Source organism: Diaporthe amygdali (assembly GCF_026229845.1).
Source record: "Diaporthe amygdali strain CAA958 chromosome Unknown NODE_10_length_1141467_cov_65_626103, whole genome shotgun sequence".
In the NCBI taxonomy this organism is placed as follows: Eukaryota; Fungi; Ascomycota; class Sordariomycetes; order Diaporthales; family Diaporthaceae; genus Diaporthe; species Diaporthe amygdali.
Window position 1 is genome coordinate 673,245 of NW_026517030.1, and position 16,583 is coordinate 689,827.

At 56.1% G+C, this 16,583-nt stretch overlaps 6 protein-coding genes across 6 annotated transcripts; 1 reads left to right on the plus strand and 5 right to left on the minus strand.

The window, feature by feature from the left end:
• Nucleotides 1–339: 339 nt before the first annotated feature.
• Nucleotides 340–1,227, minus strand: J7T55_009179 (uncharacterized protein; the record flags this gene model as incomplete). The annotated part of the gene is made up of 1 exon (XM_053142117.1): nucleotides 340–1,227. One exon carries the CDS (start codon nucleotides 1,225–1,227, stop codon nucleotides 340–342), a length of 888 nt encoding a protein of 295 aa, XP_052995020.1.
• Nucleotides 1,228–4,306: 3,079 nt separating this feature from the next.
• J7T55_009180 (uncharacterized protein) lies at nucleotides 4,307–4,827 on the plus strand (the record flags this gene model as incomplete). Its single annotated transcript, XM_053142119.1, has 2 exons — nucleotides 4,307–4,515; nucleotides 4,587–4,827. The coding sequence occupies 2 exons, from the start codon at nucleotides 4,307–4,309 to the stop codon at nucleotides 4,825–4,827; spliced, it is 450 nt and encodes a 149-aa protein (XP_052995021.1).
• A 587-nt stretch (nucleotides 4,828–5,414) lies between these two features.
• J7T55_009181 (uncharacterized protein) lies at nucleotides 5,415–7,178 on the minus strand (the record flags this gene model as incomplete). The annotated part of the gene is made up of 1 exon (XM_053142120.1): nucleotides 5,415–7,178. The coding sequence occupies one exon, from the start codon at nucleotides 7,176–7,178 to the stop codon at nucleotides 5,415–5,417; it is 1,764 nt and encodes a 587-aa protein (XP_052995022.1).
• Nucleotides 7,179–8,247: 1,069 nt separating this feature from the next.
• J7T55_009182 (uncharacterized protein) lies at nucleotides 8,248–9,513 on the minus strand (the record flags this gene model as incomplete). The annotated part of the gene is made up of 2 exons (XM_053142121.1): nucleotides 8,248–9,003; nucleotides 9,091–9,513. 2 exons carry the CDS (start codon nucleotides 9,511–9,513, stop codon nucleotides 8,248–8,250), a joined length of 1,179 nt encoding a protein of 392 aa, XP_052995023.1.
• A 1,127-nt stretch (nucleotides 9,514–10,640) lies between these two features.
• J7T55_009183 (uncharacterized protein) lies at nucleotides 10,641–11,483 on the minus strand (the record flags this gene model as incomplete). The annotated part of the gene is made up of 1 exon (XM_053142122.1): nucleotides 10,641–11,483. The coding sequence occupies one exon, from the start codon at nucleotides 11,481–11,483 to the stop codon at nucleotides 10,641–10,643; it is 843 nt and encodes a 280-aa protein (XP_052995024.1).
• A 3,276-nt stretch (nucleotides 11,484–14,759) lies between these two features.
• Nucleotides 14,760–16,453, minus strand: J7T55_009184 (eukaryotic translation initiation factor 3; the record flags this gene model as incomplete). The annotated part of the gene is made up of 4 exons (XM_053142123.1): nucleotides 14,760–14,843; nucleotides 14,901–15,389; nucleotides 15,525–16,073; nucleotides 16,148–16,453. The coding sequence occupies 4 exons, from the start codon at nucleotides 16,451–16,453 to the stop codon at nucleotides 14,760–14,762; spliced, it is 1,428 nt and encodes a 475-aa protein (XP_052995025.1).
• Between the last annotated feature and the right edge of the window lie 130 nt (nucleotides 16,454–16,583).

Genomic DNA, 16,583 nt, shown 5'->3' on the forward strand with positions numbered 1-16,583 from the left:
GGAGTACTCCGCTCCCTACACCCATCGTCCATAGTCATCTAGAAATACATAGTTTTGGATATCATGAGCTTTAGTTGCTCGATAGTCTTTGCCACCCATGCAGGTCTTCGTAGCCCACCAGTCCAAAATGTCAACCAGGTCATGGTCGACACTGATAGTACAGTTATACCCCTCCAAAATTCGTGTGAATCGTCATATAAACCCTTCAGTAAATCAGAGACTCCCGTAACTCCTTACGCTTATTGTATCACAAGCCATGAAGGGATTGGTCGTTCCCTTTCTAAAAGAACGTCATCCGTCCCTGCATCCAGTTCATCACTGGGACCGAGCCGGACCCCCCTACCGGAACATTACGCCGAGAACCATGGCACCAACGGTGAGGCAAAGCGGCCAATTCGTACAAAGCTTGGACGAAAGCGAGACCTGGGAGTCAAACGGACTGCCACCTCCCCGACCCTGTCCATCGCCCTGGGATGACGGCGCCGCAGACGCAGTCGTGGTGGTTTGTGTGAACGTGCTGAATGACGATGTCACTACTTGTGAACTCGTCCGAGCCTCACTTGTCGACGTCAATAGTTGAGTCGTCGAACTCAGTGTCGGTAACGGCGGGATTATGGTCAAACTGGCCGCAGCCGTTGTGGTTGATTGGATCGGCGGAACGACCAGAGTGCTGGAGACCGGTGGCGGCTCAGGTGTCGGTATTATCGTGAATGAGCCTATGCTCCTTGAAGTTGAACTCAGAGCCGGCGGTGTGAAAACTATAGGAATTGTTGAGATTGTCGGTGCCACAGATATGCTGGTCGGCGGAGCCAGTGTGCTTGTCGGCGGAACCTGTATGCTGGTCGTCGGAGGCGTGCTGGTCGTCAAAGCCAGCGTGATGTCGTTCCCATTCCCGTCGCACGTGTGCAGCAGCAGAACTCCACGTTGTGCGAAGTCAAGCACTGTGTCTCTAGTTGCAGTAACGTCGTCGCACACCATGTCGACCACTTGTTCGACCGTCTTGATGCCATCCCTGCATGTCTGCGAGCATCGTGTTCCTGATGCGAAGTCCGCTGTAGTACACCCCGCGAATGGTGTGTTGTACGCCATATTGCACATTGTCGGTAGAACTCCATTTGCGATAGGTTGGAGGTCGTTCAGGGAGACTGCCGATGCTGTTGAGAGCAGAGCTGCCAAGGCCCACAACCGTGAGGGCTGCCTCCGCCTCGTCCGGCTATGGCTTGCCATCTTGCTCTTTGCCTTCGTTTGTACAGACTGCCCATTCGGTCTCTTGGGTGAAAAGGTTGTCATCGAGCTGCATTGGATTCCATCCCACGAGAAAGGCCACAGGGCCATGTGTCACAGTGATCAAGAGCGGAAGATCGTTATTAGTGCCGCGAGCAGGGCGAAACGGCTTTGTAGTTCTCGACGTCAAACAAGAATAAGATCTTTGTAAGTCCCAGGGCTGGGGTTGGTCCTTGTTCGTGACGAACCGGGTCAGTGCGGATTTCTGGCCGCCGGGTGGTTGGCCGAAACTCGATGTGTGTCAGGCAGTGGGAGAAGATGAGGTGATGTGCGTTAGCTTCCCGCTGATGGGCACTGCCCGAACACGGTCGATATGACGGCAGAACGTGGCAGCCTTCCCGGTCAATGCGGCTGTTAAGCCAAGAGTCCTCCAATTAAGATCTCAACTGTTCCAGTTGGCAGTTTTGATAGCTGTCGATCGTCTCCAACCCTTGTTAGTCGAAACACTTCGGTCCGTAGACTGCAGAGCGAGGCTCAGCCGCAGCACAGGCACAAGCTTGTTGTCCAGCCTCCTGTAATAGCGGAGGAGCCTGCCCAGGTCGTCGTCTGGACGTCCGTCTCTTGGAATTGCCTTCGTACGTAAGAATTTCCGGGCAGAGGGTTCCAAGACTGTCAATGTCGATTGCCGAAGGTGAGCTGGAAAATTGGACCGGATGGAACGTGTGTGCGATCGAGCAATCTCAGACCACCAATCGCGACGTTGGTGCTGACTAGATGAAAAGTTGAGAAGAAAATGCCCGGCTCAGAAGCCAAGGTCTGCAGAGGGAGAACCAAGCTCGATCTCGAAACAGGGTGGCTGTCAAGAGAACGGACAGAAAGCTAGCCCAAGAAGAGTATTATCTGCAATGATGGAGACGAGAGGCCGGTCAGGAGGCAGTAATCCGAAGTATCGAGGCCTGACGGATGGACTGCTCTGATGAATTGGAAGGCACCGTCCAGCTTCCAAGGTCTTTATGACGAAGTGGCGAGTCACAACTCGGTAGGGCCCAGGTTTGAAGTCTGGAAGCGAACCAGCGAACCAGCGAACCATACACCTGGGAGGTGCAGGTACAATCAGCGTGCCAGAGAGAGAGGTGTGATGAGGTTCAAACGCCAGGGGGTGATCGCCTCGACGGCCAAGGATGTTGTTCGAACAAAGTTGTAGATCGTGAGACCCCTGGATGAGTCGTGGGAGGGCTCCAGAAATGCAGAAACACAGGAAACATTCGTGCAACAGAGCGAACTTGCATGGCCAAGTAAGAAATCTACCTTCCTTATTACCTTTTGGGGGGAGTCGCCATCTCGTCTCTCTCGTGCCTGTCGAACCCGAGCTTGCTGGCGCTGGCTGGCGCTGCCTCTCGATTTGCCTCGCATCGTCCCGCCGAACCGACGCAACTTTGCAGCTGGGCTGCAGATGCGAACCCCAAAGGACCCAGCGCCCAAGATTTGATTCGCTGGGAGCCAAATAGAGGCTTGCAGGTTCTGCATGCCTCCGTTGTTTCAATGGCCCATTTTTGAGACCAGCAGCTGTGATCTGGGGGAGCAGTTGGCGTACCGCGCAGACAAGCCAATCCTGTCGAAACGCCAGCAGGTGTTCGAGGCAGATGAAACACGGGATTGGGGGGCAGAGGGGGAACGACAAGAAACGGCGCTGCTTACCCCTGTGGAGGCCTGGAGTTGGACGTCAGGACCTGCCGTTTGATTGGCTGATAGCTATCCCTTCTGTCGAGCTGTCCCACCTGCGAGAACCACTTTTACACCGCCAGGCACAGAAGAAACAGTGCCTCGGGAGCATCTGCCGCAGCGTCCGACTTGTCACGGAAGCGGATCATCATCTTTTCAGTCTAGTTCAACCCCGATCACCGTCCGTGTCAAGAAGTGACAGGCCGATTGAGCCGCGGCTAAGCTGAGGACAGGCAGTTTAGCTCGTCGACGCAGTCTTGAGGGCACGGCCGGGCCGTATCTCTTACAGCACATATTGCGAGCTTCTAGGCCGTCTTGGGATAGACACATGATAACCTTCATCCCAGCTAGGAACAGACCAGACGCCCAGAGCCCAATAGATATGTCCGCGGAGGCACACACAGAGAGTGGCTGACTGCCCTGATATGGGGCGATCATGTGCGATGAAATCGGCCTTGAACCTCGGACAATTGAGTGAATAAGAAAGCCTCTCCAAGTCTGGCTGGTGGACTTACTGTGACGGACGTCGATCTCAAATGAACCGAGCTAGCCGTTTGCGAGCCATTGTCATTATCCATCCCCATTGCTGTCTGCGACTTGGTCACAACAAGAAGAGTCTTCGGGAAGCACCGTGAAGTCTGACAACGTTGCCAGAGCAGGCCGTTGTAAGCAGCAACGATAACGCTGAAGGGACAATACCAGTGTTTTTGCAAGCTGTGGTGATGTGATATGCATCCCTAGGCCCTTTTTTGTGAGCTCTGTCGGAGCTGTGGTGATCATGATCTAAACAATGCTTCTTTGCGGTGGGAGATATTTTGGCTGGCGCACAACCTGGGAGCGATCTAGCTCTTATCTACATATATGCACTACATGTCCTCGATGGCCGGACGTAAAAGCCACTGCAAAAAGTGAAAATTATGCAACGAAAGGCTCTGAGCTGAGTATTCGGGGGGTGTCTGCAAATGCCCATTGCTGGATTGGACGACAATATGCATGTTTGCTTGCTAGGATGTGCTCGGCAGCTAACACCACCAGCCGCGTCGAACCGCCCTAGCTCGAGAGTCTCTGCATCATGGACCCTGAAAGCGGTAACGACCTTCTGGTGATGTAATCAGTAGCTGGAATGCTGCGACCTCCAAAGCAGGTCTAGGCGCAAAATGACGGTCTTGCTCGTGTGTGCGTTTGTGTGTGTGTTGGAGCAGTGGCTGCAGTCCTGAACATCTCCCGGTGTCGTGTGTGCTCTTCCTCCTCTGCCAAAGCATTGACAAATGTTCTATACTCTATTCGTCGCCCTTTCTATGATACAATAGTATAATCTGATGGGTGCTACACATAACAACACATCTATCCCCACAAGAACATGTCTCCCGCAAGATTGCTTTCGTTCCGGCCTGTGGCCGCAGCGGCATTGAGGCCCGGCCGATTGCCCGTCTGGCAAGCAACATCGTCCATCACATATCAACGAGCCAATTACTCCCCAATACCTCCATTGGACAAGAAAAACGACGACCTTGGAGGACCGTACGGCCAGGAGTCTCCCAACCCGGAGCACAGACAGAAACAAAACCGGTATGATCCTCTCTTTCCCCTTCCCCTCAACCCTTGGGCTTTGGCTGACAGGACATCTCCCACGCAAGTAGGGGGTTTGCCGTTCGCACGGCAGCAACCATTGGCCTGGCCTTCGGCGTCATAGCCGTCTTCTCCGTCTTCGCGAGTCCCAGGCAGATCGCCCAGCACCAGATCGAGAACGACAAGGTGATCGGGGCACCAACATCCAACACCGGCAAGGCTTTGGCGGACTTGAAGCGCCGGGACGGCGTCAAGACGTCCCACCAGCTGCACCAGGAGCAGTCGGGCTCGAGCATCCTGGGCACCAAATAGATTCCGGAGTCAAGTGGCGGAATGGGCGTCGATTGGCGTGACTTTGCGAACTCGCGTGGGGGAGGGGGGAAACGGGGCGATTGCAGCACGGAGGGCGCCGCATTGGTGGATTGGTTTGAAAATTTGTATAGAAGGTCGCCATACAAGATTTGACGTTATGGCGTTGATGAAAAAAGAAAGAAGATGTGGTTGTACACGGCCTGAATATACTTGAGGCATCCTGGAAAACCTGTCGGCTTGACAAACGGCTCAGTACTCGATTCCTCAGAATCAGCACAGTAAACCGCCACGATCGACGGCATGGGTCGTCGAGATGTGTGATGAAGAACTAATGCTCTCATCTTGCGGTCCTTGGTGTCCTGGGCGACTGGGCGGTATTGCCAGCTGTCTCTAACCTGATTGAATTGAAATCATTGCCAGTGCTGGGTATGTGCAAGTAAACTCCTGCCATAAGTGAGCAATGTATACACAAATCAAATATAACGCCAAGCCATGACCAGAACGTGAGCGCAATGAACAAAAAGAATAAATAATCTATAGGTCTTGTAGCGAAAAAAAGTGGTAACATCGAAACTAACGTCGAATCATCACGACCTCTTCTGCGCCATCTCCTCGCCCGCAAACTCGTCCCACTCGTCCCATTCCCCGCCGAGCCCGCCCACCCCGTGTATCCGCCTGCCGACCCAGATGCCGACGGCGGTGGCCAGGCTCGAGAGCAGGAACCAGGCCTCGAACCACCGGTCGACAAAGGTCGGCTCGAGGGCGCTCTCCAGCGCGTGCCCCACGGCGCTGCCCATGTCCTTGGGCAGGTTGCTCCTGAGCAGCAGGCCGGCGCTGATGACGTAGGTCGCGCTGGTCTGCCCTATGAGCAGCGCCAGGTTCGCCTGCGCCTGGTGGAGCAGCCCTGGGGCCCACTTGGCGAAGATGTGGAACGTCTGGACGACGGCGTTGGCGCTCGCGATGAGGATAACGCCGGACAGGAGGAAGGAGATCTGCCGCGCCCAGGCTATCTGGTCCAGCTTCGGGTCCCAATGCTTCGCCAGCAGGCCGAGGAAGCGGTTGATGGGGTCTGAGGAGCTGAAGCTCGCCGAGGCCGGGTAGTATAGCCGGCGGAACGAGGTCAGAGAGGTGGCCATGATCCGGTAGACACAGTATATGCTAAATATGTAGGCCGGAATGGTGAGGAGCCGGCCCCAAGCGGTACCCGCGCGGGCTTGGGCGGCTTGTTTGCTTCTGAGGGATGAGAGGGCGGAGGACAGGTTTGATTCCATTGTCTCAAGGCCGGATATCTCCATCTGCAGAGCCTTGATCTCTGCCGCGTCACCACCGGTCCCGATGCCCTTCAGTGACCCAACGATCTTTCCCATGACCCCTGAAGAGCCCGCGTTGGCATTTGAATCTGTCGTGGCGGCCTGCTTTCTCTGTAGCGACCGCAGTCGATGTCTTTTCGTCACTAATAGCTCTCCCGTGGCCTCCAGGCCGGCCTGCTTCCTCGCGATGTCCGCATCGGTGATCGGCTTCTTCCTCCTGGTTGTACTGTCCGCTAACATCGAGTACGGGCTCGAGACACTCGCAAACCCCGAGAGCAGTGCCATGAGCGATATGCCAATAATACCAATACGCTCCAGGCACGCCCTCGCGACGGTGTCCACTGTCCAGGGTAGTGTCACGCCCTCTGTCCACCTCAAGCCAAGGGACATACCCGTGGCATCAAAAGTGCCCCTGCCCCTTGCGCTCCTCGAGTATATGCCCTCGTCGCTGCTGTGGCCCGCGGGGACGGCCTTCCCAATGCTCCAGAATACAAACAACCACAGCCCAAAGCCAACGCTTTGGAGGGTCCACGCCCATCTGGGAAATCTCCCCTTCGCATTGCGCTGGAAGCTGCACAGCCCGGAGCCAGCCAGGACGCTCTGGATCTCGAGGAAGGGGATCACGCCCACGAGGAGCAGCAGCAGCGTGGGCACAACTAGCCTGAGCGCCGCATCCCGCGCTCGCGCGCTCACGACGTCGGAGATCTCGGCCAGGATCAGCTCGCCCAGCACCGTGGCCAGCCCGATGGTGGCGGCGACGGTGGCGGCGGCCAGGCGCCTCCGCAGCGACTTGGAGCCGTGCTCGGAGTGGACCTGCTGCAGGGACGGCGGGGCGCTGGCGGGGAGGAAGTGGTCCTCGCCGTCGCGGGCCACGGCGGCGCGGGATAGGCGCGGGAGGAGCTTCTTGGAGACGGCGGCGGAGACCAGGGCGAAGGTCAGGATGAAGGGGGTAAGCGAGAGGATCATGCCGAAGGTGGTGGTCGAGGCCGGCGGCGCTGCGGAGCACGCGTCATCGTCACACGAGTATCTGGGGTGCGGCATTTGCGCTGCGGCAGCTCTATCGTCGCGTGGTGTGTTCTAGGTCGGGTCGGGTGGTCTCGGTCGAGGTTCTTACGAGGTTGTGTGTGCCAAAGGCCGTCGTCGAGGTCGGAGACATGGATCGCATTTCAGGATTGCAGGTCTTTGTCGATCTGCGCGAGGAGTGATGGGTCACGGTCCAGGGCTGGTTCACAGTTGAGACATGGCCGAACAGTCTGAGTAACACCTTTCGTGTTATTACGAGGTGTTGGGTTTCGCAACAGCGGAAACCAGGCAGGCAAATTGTGGTTTGTCTGAAGATTAAGCAGATGAAGATCTCCCGCCCAAGTGCCAATGGGACGGCTTCTGTAAAGAGATCCATCCCTCCCAACGTTCCCGAGTGCCGTCCATGCTGTCCTACAGTAGTTTAGCTTGGGTACTTACGTAGACAGCGGTTACGTATCGCGCGGCCAAGAAGCCCCTGAAACCCTCTGGAAGGGCCCCACAGAAACCGAGTACGAGGCGCAGTCAGGCCCCGATTCTGCATTGCATGGCCAACGTGATCTCGGCGTTCAAGTTATTAGATGACTTTTGTTTGATGAAAAGAAACGATGGCTGATTGACTCCCGGTCATCCAAATGCCTGCGCCTCAGCCACGCCTTCTCACGCGAATGCACATGGAAAACCAATTGTGGACGCTGGCCGCCATCCCACGAAGCTGTCCCAAAACACAATCCTACTACGGCTGTGACCAGCAGTCAATTGGTCCTATTTGATTGAGATGAATTCCTCGATGACAGCTAGCCAGCCCTCCAGAAAATATGCTACCAAAACCCAATTGCGATGACTGTGAACACCTGAGATGTGACCATTTGCAGAAGCGGTATTCCATAAACTCCCCAGACTTTCGCCCCAGTGATAAGACTTGCCCTTTTAAAGTGCCCGCTCTAGGTGCTTGATAACCCTGCAACTCCTTGCTCATGGGGGAATCAAACGAAAATTGGTCTCGTGGATGATGTAGTGTGTGAGAGACAAAAGGGAACAGAGAGGATATCGCTCGCGATTCGAGCCCCAAGTATATCTACGGTGGCGCTTAATCCGATGATGTCGTCCTTACGGCACCTCCACCGTCTTCGTCGTCTTCGTCCTCATCGTCATCCTCGTCTTCCTCCTCATCCTCGCCGGGTTTATGCTTCAACAATGCCGCCGCCTCTCCGACTTCCATCTTGTGCAGGCGGTCCTTCTTCTCTTGTTCCTTCTGCTTCTCCTCAAGTTCTTTCCTTTGAGCCTTGAGAAGCTGTGCGCCACTTGTAACTTCGAACTCACCCTCCCCTTCCTCATCCTCGTCGCCGCTGCCTTCGTCCTCGCTGTTCGCCGCGCTGACAGTTGGTGTCATAGTCGGGGTCGAGATGAGCCGGCCGGGCTCTTCCGTGCTCGTCGCCTGGCTGATCTGACTCAGGGAGCTGCGCTGTCGCTCCGCCTTCTTGAAAGGTTTCAAGGTTGGGTCGAATTTGGCTGGCAAGCCCATCGCCCTCGCCACCTTTCCGGCCTCCTCATCGGCAGTCAATTTGGACTCAATTCCCCAGGCACTGGCAGCATCGCTATCTGCCTCATGTATTCCATGATTCGACTGCAGCATTTGTCGGTAACTCTGTTTCTCTGGATCGGCGTCGCGCTTGCCCTTCTTTTTCTGTCTTTTTTCGTCGGGCCTTACTACCACGACCGGTACCGGGCAGTACTGTAGACAGTACTTGGAGAACGAGTTTCGCGTTGCCATGAGTCCCTGAAACCCTCCGAGGGTTCGTCCCCTCGTGCCGACGATCAACATGCTAGGCTGATGTAGTTGTATCTGTTTGCCAGGGTCAGTTAGGGCGAATGCAAACCGGAATATCTGGGTAAGCACGCATTTGGCTTGAATGATGGAAGATGAACGTACCAGGCGTTGAAACGTCGAGTGGAGCTTACCCACAGCGTACTCGAGGACGATACTAATGGCTTTGCCGTCGCCGCTCTTGGCCTTGATCCTTTCTACCTCGGCATTGGCCTCCTGCTGGAAGTCTGCTATTCTCCTGTCGGTCTCAAGCTGACGGACGTCTTTCTCGACAACTCGCACACAGATAATCTCGTCGCCATCTTCAACAAACTTGTCAAACAGCCACTGCAGAGCTTCGTCCGAATATTGATGGTCGTCGATACCGACCATGAATGTCCTTGAGCGTCGCTTCGAATAGTAGCCGAGGTGGCGCACGACCAGAGTGTAGGAGGGGAAGTTGTTTTTCGTGGGCTCGCCGATTTGCACGTTGTTGAAAGTGACATGCTTTCGAAACCTGCGTGGGCCGTCTTCTGTTAGCGATGCCATGTTTGTGGTCTTGATGTTGACTATTGTGCGCGCGTGACGTAGGTCTCTCGATGAATGCGGTTGTCGCTTGAGATAGGAGGAAGCTTCGCGGTTCGCAAAGCTTCGACAACTTTGTGTGCAGTGTAGCGAGCAAGCAAACAAGGCTTCTGTTCAGTGTAGCGACTGGTAGAAAAGTGATGATGACGGGCGCCTGTGGTCGGGACAGTAGGGTCGACAGTGCTCAGCCCCCTGACGAGGCCGCCAGTCAGAGTGTGGTGGTGGTGGTACTGCTCGGCCAAGTACGAAGTGTGTGCATGTGCATACTACAGGAATCCTCCCCACTTGTTATCACCGGGCAGCCATCCAAGCTTGCACCTGATAACTAGCTCTGGTTGTCTTGGGCAGCCTCGAGAAAGCCACTTGACTGAAAAAGGGGGGTCCCCGGACCCTCTTGGCGGGCTGGGAGAGTGGGAAAGAGAGGAGCAACTTTGCACGAAGCGGGGTGATGGGCATGGTGGGGTAGCCGCCCGCCGCATGTAGCAGCGCGACGAGAGGCTGACTCCCTTGGCCTCGGACTTGGGCACAATTGCAGCGGAAAATGCCCACCAAGGCTCCAGATGTGAAAGAAGATCCTGTGTGCCCGCTGAAGAGATTGGCCTGCCTTCTGCGTCATGATGGGGCAGGACGGCAGCGACACTTGCCGGCCATGATTTCACAGCCATGTGGACCTTGCGGAGGAGGCACGCATTGAAGAAAGCTTCCCCGCCTGGAGAGCTTGAAATAAGTGGTTGGGATCTCGACCGGCCGGGAACCAGGAACGGCGGTCCTCAGGTGCATTGTGGAGCTCCTTGGTGTGTGGTTGACGGCGTGTGTAACAGAGCAGCTCGAGTCTGGCCGGCCTGCAACTGCGTGCCCAGTTTGACTCTTACTTCATTCGCTGACTTCTGCCGCATTCTTGTTCCGTACAACGTACGATCTCGTGCACCCGGGAAGTCATCGAGGTCAAACTCGCAGATGCAATGCGACAATCCACGCCTCCCCGGACATACACACGCACACATATGAAATGACGGTCTTTCGACCTCAGGAAGAAATTGGTGTTTGTTTACGAAACAGGGTAAGCTGTCAATAAAAAGATAGGGCCTGACTCACCTCGACAGTGGCGGCGGAGAGTTCTTGTGCTGTCTCGTGCGACCTTGCGGCAGCGACATGTTGGGCAATTGAAACGCCACCGAGTTGATACTTGATTGCCGTGATCCGTTTCCGCTGATGCCGCTCAGCGTACTCGACCGCCCGGCATCTTCGTCGTAGTCGTCCTGAGACTCTCTGGGGCTGACAGCGGTTGAGGGAGAAGCGCTCGAGGTAACGGTTTCGACTTCATCTGATTGACGATCTGCGTCCTGGCTACCCCCATCTCCCCTTGCCTCTTTCGTCGGTATGGCGAACGTGATCTTGTTGGTTTGAACGTCTTCTGCGGGGTTGCTCTCGTTTGGTGCATCCGGCGTTGCTACATGGGGGAAGTATTCGATCTCGGTGATGGTATCAGTGACGCGCTCATCAGGGTGCTTCCCCAGGTCTTCACTGTGTTCGGTCTGTGGGGACTGGGACAGCGGCTGCGTGACGATGGTTGTGGGCGATATACCCGAACCTGGGCTTGGAATCGCAGCATCGGTCTGTGGTGGGCTCGCAGCTGTCAAATTCTCCGACTCGGCCGTCGTCACATTTACAGGTCCAGATTTGGGTGTGGTTGTGGTGGGTGCGGGTGCGGGCGCGGGCGCGGGCGCGGCTGCGCTTGCGGGAGCTGTTGCGGTTGCAGTTGCCGTTGCCGTTGCTTTCGTCGCTTGTGGATCACCAGCATCAGGAGCAGGAGAAGAAGCACGAGCAGGGGTGTCTCCGGTCATCAGCCTGGACGCACTCCATCTCTTGTCTCTCCATCGTGAACTTCGTCGCCGTAGACTGAGTCTCTGAGCCAGCGCTTTGGTAGCCTCCATGACAGGCTGGCAGACAAGTGCTGGAACACGTATGCATCTGGTTTGGGGCAAGGGGGCCGAACCGGCGTTGGCAGAGCTAGGCTCCTGCTTTGTAGTGGATGCTACTGAAGCTGAGGTAGGGGTCGAGGTCAAGGTCGAGGTTGGGGCCTGGCTTTTGGGTCTGGCGACCATGGGTCCTCTTCAGTCGGGCAGCGATGGGTTATTATTAATTTTGGCCCAGGTTAGGTGGTGGCCGGTGACGACTCTCCCAAAGCTCGTTTGTCTGGCCGTCAAAAAGAGCCCCAGTGGCGGAGGCTGAGCAGCTGCTCTGTTATAAGGTTTGCGGCCTGGTGCCGTTGAAACTTGGCTGTCGTATGAATGTGTGTGCGTGTGTCTGTGTCTGTGTGATTTGATTGCGATGGACAGGTAACAATACGTAGACCTCAGTCGGCTCGGGAACTCTGAAGCTCTCAAGACGTCTCCCCGAGATGTCCCTTTGTATATGGCTGGCGGCGCCGCCGGCTTGTGCTGTGAAATAACAATGCGACCCTGCCTATGCAAATTGGGTTTGCACACGGAAGGGGAGCTGCGACAGGGACGAGGCTTGTTGTGCTTGTGCTTAATGTTGTGGGAAGGGGAAGCGAAGGGACGGCTCCTGCCACTCCACTGTCCCCCGCGAACTGCAACCCAATGGCAATGACAGACTGACTTATTGGTGGCGCGACGAACTGTCTCCAGGGTCCAGGTAGGCAGCTAAGCCGTAGCAAGCTTGCAAGCTTGGAACGCAACGACGTGCGCTGCAGGAATGGGTGTCTCTTGTGGGGAAAACCAACAGATGATGATGATGATGATGCTGATGATGGCGCTGCGTTTGCGTGCCTGCCTAACAATAATAAGTGGGAGGCGCACAAATTTGCAAGTTGGGCGGGCACCTGGGCTGGGCAGTGCTCGCTTGGTATATGGTGTTGGCAGCGAGGCCAGGCGAAAAGAAGAAGATGGGAAAGGGGGGCCAAGACAACGAACAAGCTCTGACCACGCCCGGCGCGTGGCCTGGGTCTGTTTCCCTTCTTCTAATCTGTTCTCCCGTCCGTGGGAAAAAAGAAACACTTGGCGGGAACCTGTCTCATACTTGCAAAGCAGCGGCCGACTGCTCTATTCATACGAGTCTTGTGGCACATCTGCGCAGATCAGGAAAACATGACATGACATGTAGTCAGTCTGCTTGCTACTTCTGTATGTACGCAGCAGAAACTAGACCTCTCAAAGCCACGGTACGTACCGTTTGGACCATTTGCATACCACAGTGAGAGACGACATCTATGCCGTCTGGCCCTCAGCTATACCTAGGCTTCCCCAGGAATCGGCCACCTTCAGACAGCGCCGTCGCACCCAGTGCAGGACTTGGCCTCTTGGCCCGTCCCAGGTTCTTGACTCTCTTTCGCTCCTGGAGCCCACCCGTGGCTGCTAAGCCTGTGGGAGAGCCCGGATGGTGTTGCATCTGGCCCATCGAGCCAGCGAGCCAGCACAGCACACGACAGCTCGGCCGCTCGAATCAATGCGCCAGTCCAACGCGGCCGGTCCTGTGCCTCATCCCCCTCCCACCCCCTTCCTCGCACTCCCAAGGTGATGCCAGCTGCCGGTAAAAGGCCAAGGCGATCCGTTTCTCAGCCAAGATGGGCACTACCCCCAACACGGATCCTGTCTCCCGTCGCCGGGGAACCAGAAGCTCGCTCTCGACGTGTTTGGCAATGTTTGGTGACGCACGCAGGCAGAGATCGTGCGCGTGTGGGTTGCGGGTGGGGCCACCAGCTCCATCTTCACCCGTCCGCTTGCTGTCTGGGCCCTCTTCTGCAAAGGTCTGGAGGGGGGCGGTATGCCGGCTGGACGGCATGCCACCCCTGGCATATGTGAGGAAGATCGCAGGCACGCCAAGTACATTACCCAGATATGGGGGAGGGGGGCAATTTGGGAATCTCTTCTGAGGGACTTCGGCGATGTGGTACGGGTAGAGACATGTGGTTCCTCAGGGTGGATCACATCTCGCAAAGCTTCTATATAATCCTCCGACCTATCCATTGGGCCAGCTCGAGGTCGTGTCCGCTTGATAGCACCACAGCTCTCCCGAGCTGCCGGCCAGGGTCAAGACTTCGCCCGCGGGTGCTCCCTTTTCCTGGCATCTCGGCAGCCGCTCGCCAGCAAGGACATGGGCCAACAGCAGCTCCCGCCCTGTTTAGCTAGCACCGCCGGCAACGATATTAATAATGATTGTGGTGGAAATGAGATGAGATAGCTCATCCCTTTCCCGCGACCATAACCAATCCTATGCCCGTAGCTGCCTAGGTCTGGTCCTGCAGGATGACGGTGGTGGTGGGCGGCGTGGGCGTTACAAGCGTAGCCTCATTGACCCATGCCGCCTGTATACTCTGCGATCTGCTCGGTCGATCTCGAGGTTTCTGTTTACAAGACGTGCTTGCTAGTCGCACAGGCACCTCCCATCTACGGCAGTGCTTACCTGGTCCCGGCCGAGCCCTCGTCTCGTACTTTCTATATCTCCGACCGGAAGACGAGCCACCTTCCAGGACGGCTGCAGATCTAAACAGGTGGGAAATAAGTCACGGTTACTTCAGGCTTGGCATATGCAGGCTGGGACGCCAGTATCATTTATCATCTGTTGCTCTTCTGAGGACGACGTCTTTCGGCATGTAATCATTGGTGGGCGGCCTCTCATTGTGTCTGACAGTCTGAGTGCCCTCTTAGCGTGATGTTGGGACCACGGCGGCGCTCTCACCTTGGTGACCGCAGATGCTCATGTCGGGTGCTCAAAACGAGATCATTCATTTACCACGTTGTAGCATTTCCAACGCAACACTTGAGACAGGTAGCACCTGCTCCCGGCCTCTCACATGACTTTCTTTCGGTATTGCCAAGTCCTCTATCTTCTAGCTCGTCATGGTCTCCGCGCCGGAGGCGGTCAAGGACTCGACATTCAGAACAACGGTATCTGCCGGGGAGTGCATCATTACCAAATCATCGCACGCCGCCAAGAGTTTTGAAGCACCTCTTCCACATGGTGTGGCTCCCAAGGGGTTTCCGACTTCGTCCCATATGAAGCCAGCTCTTTGGTCCACCTCGGTGGCATTTTTGTTCGTTAGGAGCGTTTTGCCGCTTCCTCACCCTCTTTGGGTTCACCTATTTCCGGAACGCCTGTGCAATGCAGAGACCTGTCTCATCCGCGATTTCCAAATCACACAAACGGCCACTGTTTAAAATCCCAAACCTCAGGATATCGGCCCACGCTCATGCGTAAGTGCGGGAAAGGTTACGCAGGTACCAGTCTACAAGCTTGCGACCGACCTTGGCTTCCGACACATGAATCAGGTCCTAGAGAATACCATTAGCATACTGAAAATTTTTGGAAGACCTCTTATCAACACCTACACCTTGCATCGCATAGTCCAAGTCGCTGACGTTGATCAATTCACCGTCAAGGAGGCCGCGCTCAGTCCAGCGCAGCTGCTTGGTTCGCTGCTTCGTAACGAGAAGCCATGATCGAAGCTCCTCGGGCTGGACGTCCAGGAAACCGGACAGCTTCTTGAGGTCCATGGTGGTATACAGACGCAGGTAAGACTTGACGGTGGGGCTCCACATGTTGGTCTTGACCTCATCCATGAAGATGGACAGGTGGTGCTCGATGGGGTCGATGTTGGACTCCGGGTTGTCAAAGTCTGGGGGAACAGGCGAGATGAACTTGGGGCAAGCATTGCGGAAGAGCTCCTCGAAGATGGGCAGAGACTCGGGTCCACCACGCTGCAGCTTAAGCAGCTGGTCACCGTACTTCTCGCGCAGCGCCGTGTGAATGGTGTCGTCCAGACGAGTAGGCTGGAAGGCGACACAGATGGCGATCAGGGCGAGCATCTGGTCATTTTTCTGTTTGAATGCGTTAGAATCATGTGCACCAGAGAAGTTTCAGGGATCATGTCATCGTGGAGGTTCTCTGAGTTGTCTGGCCACGCTGATGGCCTAACCCGCCTCTTCAAAAACACAGGGGAGAAGGCTCCTGACCTTGGTGATAGAATCGTACTGGGCACTCTTCTGGAATTGCTTAGTCCGCGACACATAGACGAGGATGTGGCTGAACATGCGGATGGCGTCGGCATAGCGGCGCATCATCATGTAGGAGAACCCAACATAGTAGTAGGTCGTGAAGTGGGCAGCCATGACGCGGGCGAACATGGCCTTCTTGTTGAGCTCGATGTCGTCGAGGGTCTTCAGCGCAAGGCTGAAGTCGCCAAGAAGGCAGTGGACGCGCAGTAGGCCAATGATGGAGAAGTAGCCAAGCATGCGGTAAAGGCTCTTGGTTCCGTACTCGCCGGCAACCGCCATGGGGTCCTCATTGCGACGTCCGGCAGCCAGCTGCTCCAAGATGTTGGATCGCTGGATCAGGGAGTAGAGCACGTTGAGAACACTGTAGCAGCCCCACGTGTTAGGGTTCTCGCGCAGGTTCTGGATCTCCTCCTCGTTGTTGGCCTGTCTCGCAATTCGCATACGGTAGGAAGAAAAGGAGTTGAACTGGTAGATGAACTCGTCGATGACATCCCAGGCCCAGTAATACTGTTTCACCAAGTCAGCCTCTCGCTCTCTATCCGCGACCAGGTGGGCGTGTCGGTGTGGGGCAAGCTGCTCACAGATGGGGGCTCGAGGTCAACAGGGCCCTCAGAGTTGAGGATGAAGTGGAACAGGCTGCAGTAGGAGTCGTAGCTCTGGAACTTGACCTCGAGGGGGGCGGCGAAGTCGAGGGGCTGGGCGGCGGCGGCAAGTCGTGACTGGATATCGTCGGTCTGCTGGGCCATGGTCAAGGAGTTGACCTGGGAGAGTTCGGCTCCATCCTCATACTGGACCTGCTCCTGGTAGTCGGCGACCAGGGCTTCCTCCTCCACATCGCTATCATCGAGAACTCGCGCAGGGGCTGCGCCATTCTGGAAGGTGGCCATCTTGGGCGGATATCGTAGGCTTGTGTGGGCAGAGAGATCGCGTCCGCGGCAGCTGGGTGCTGAGATTTCGCGCGGAGTTTGGTAAAAATCGGATCTTGTGGGCTACACGGCCAAGACAGGCCGCCGTAAG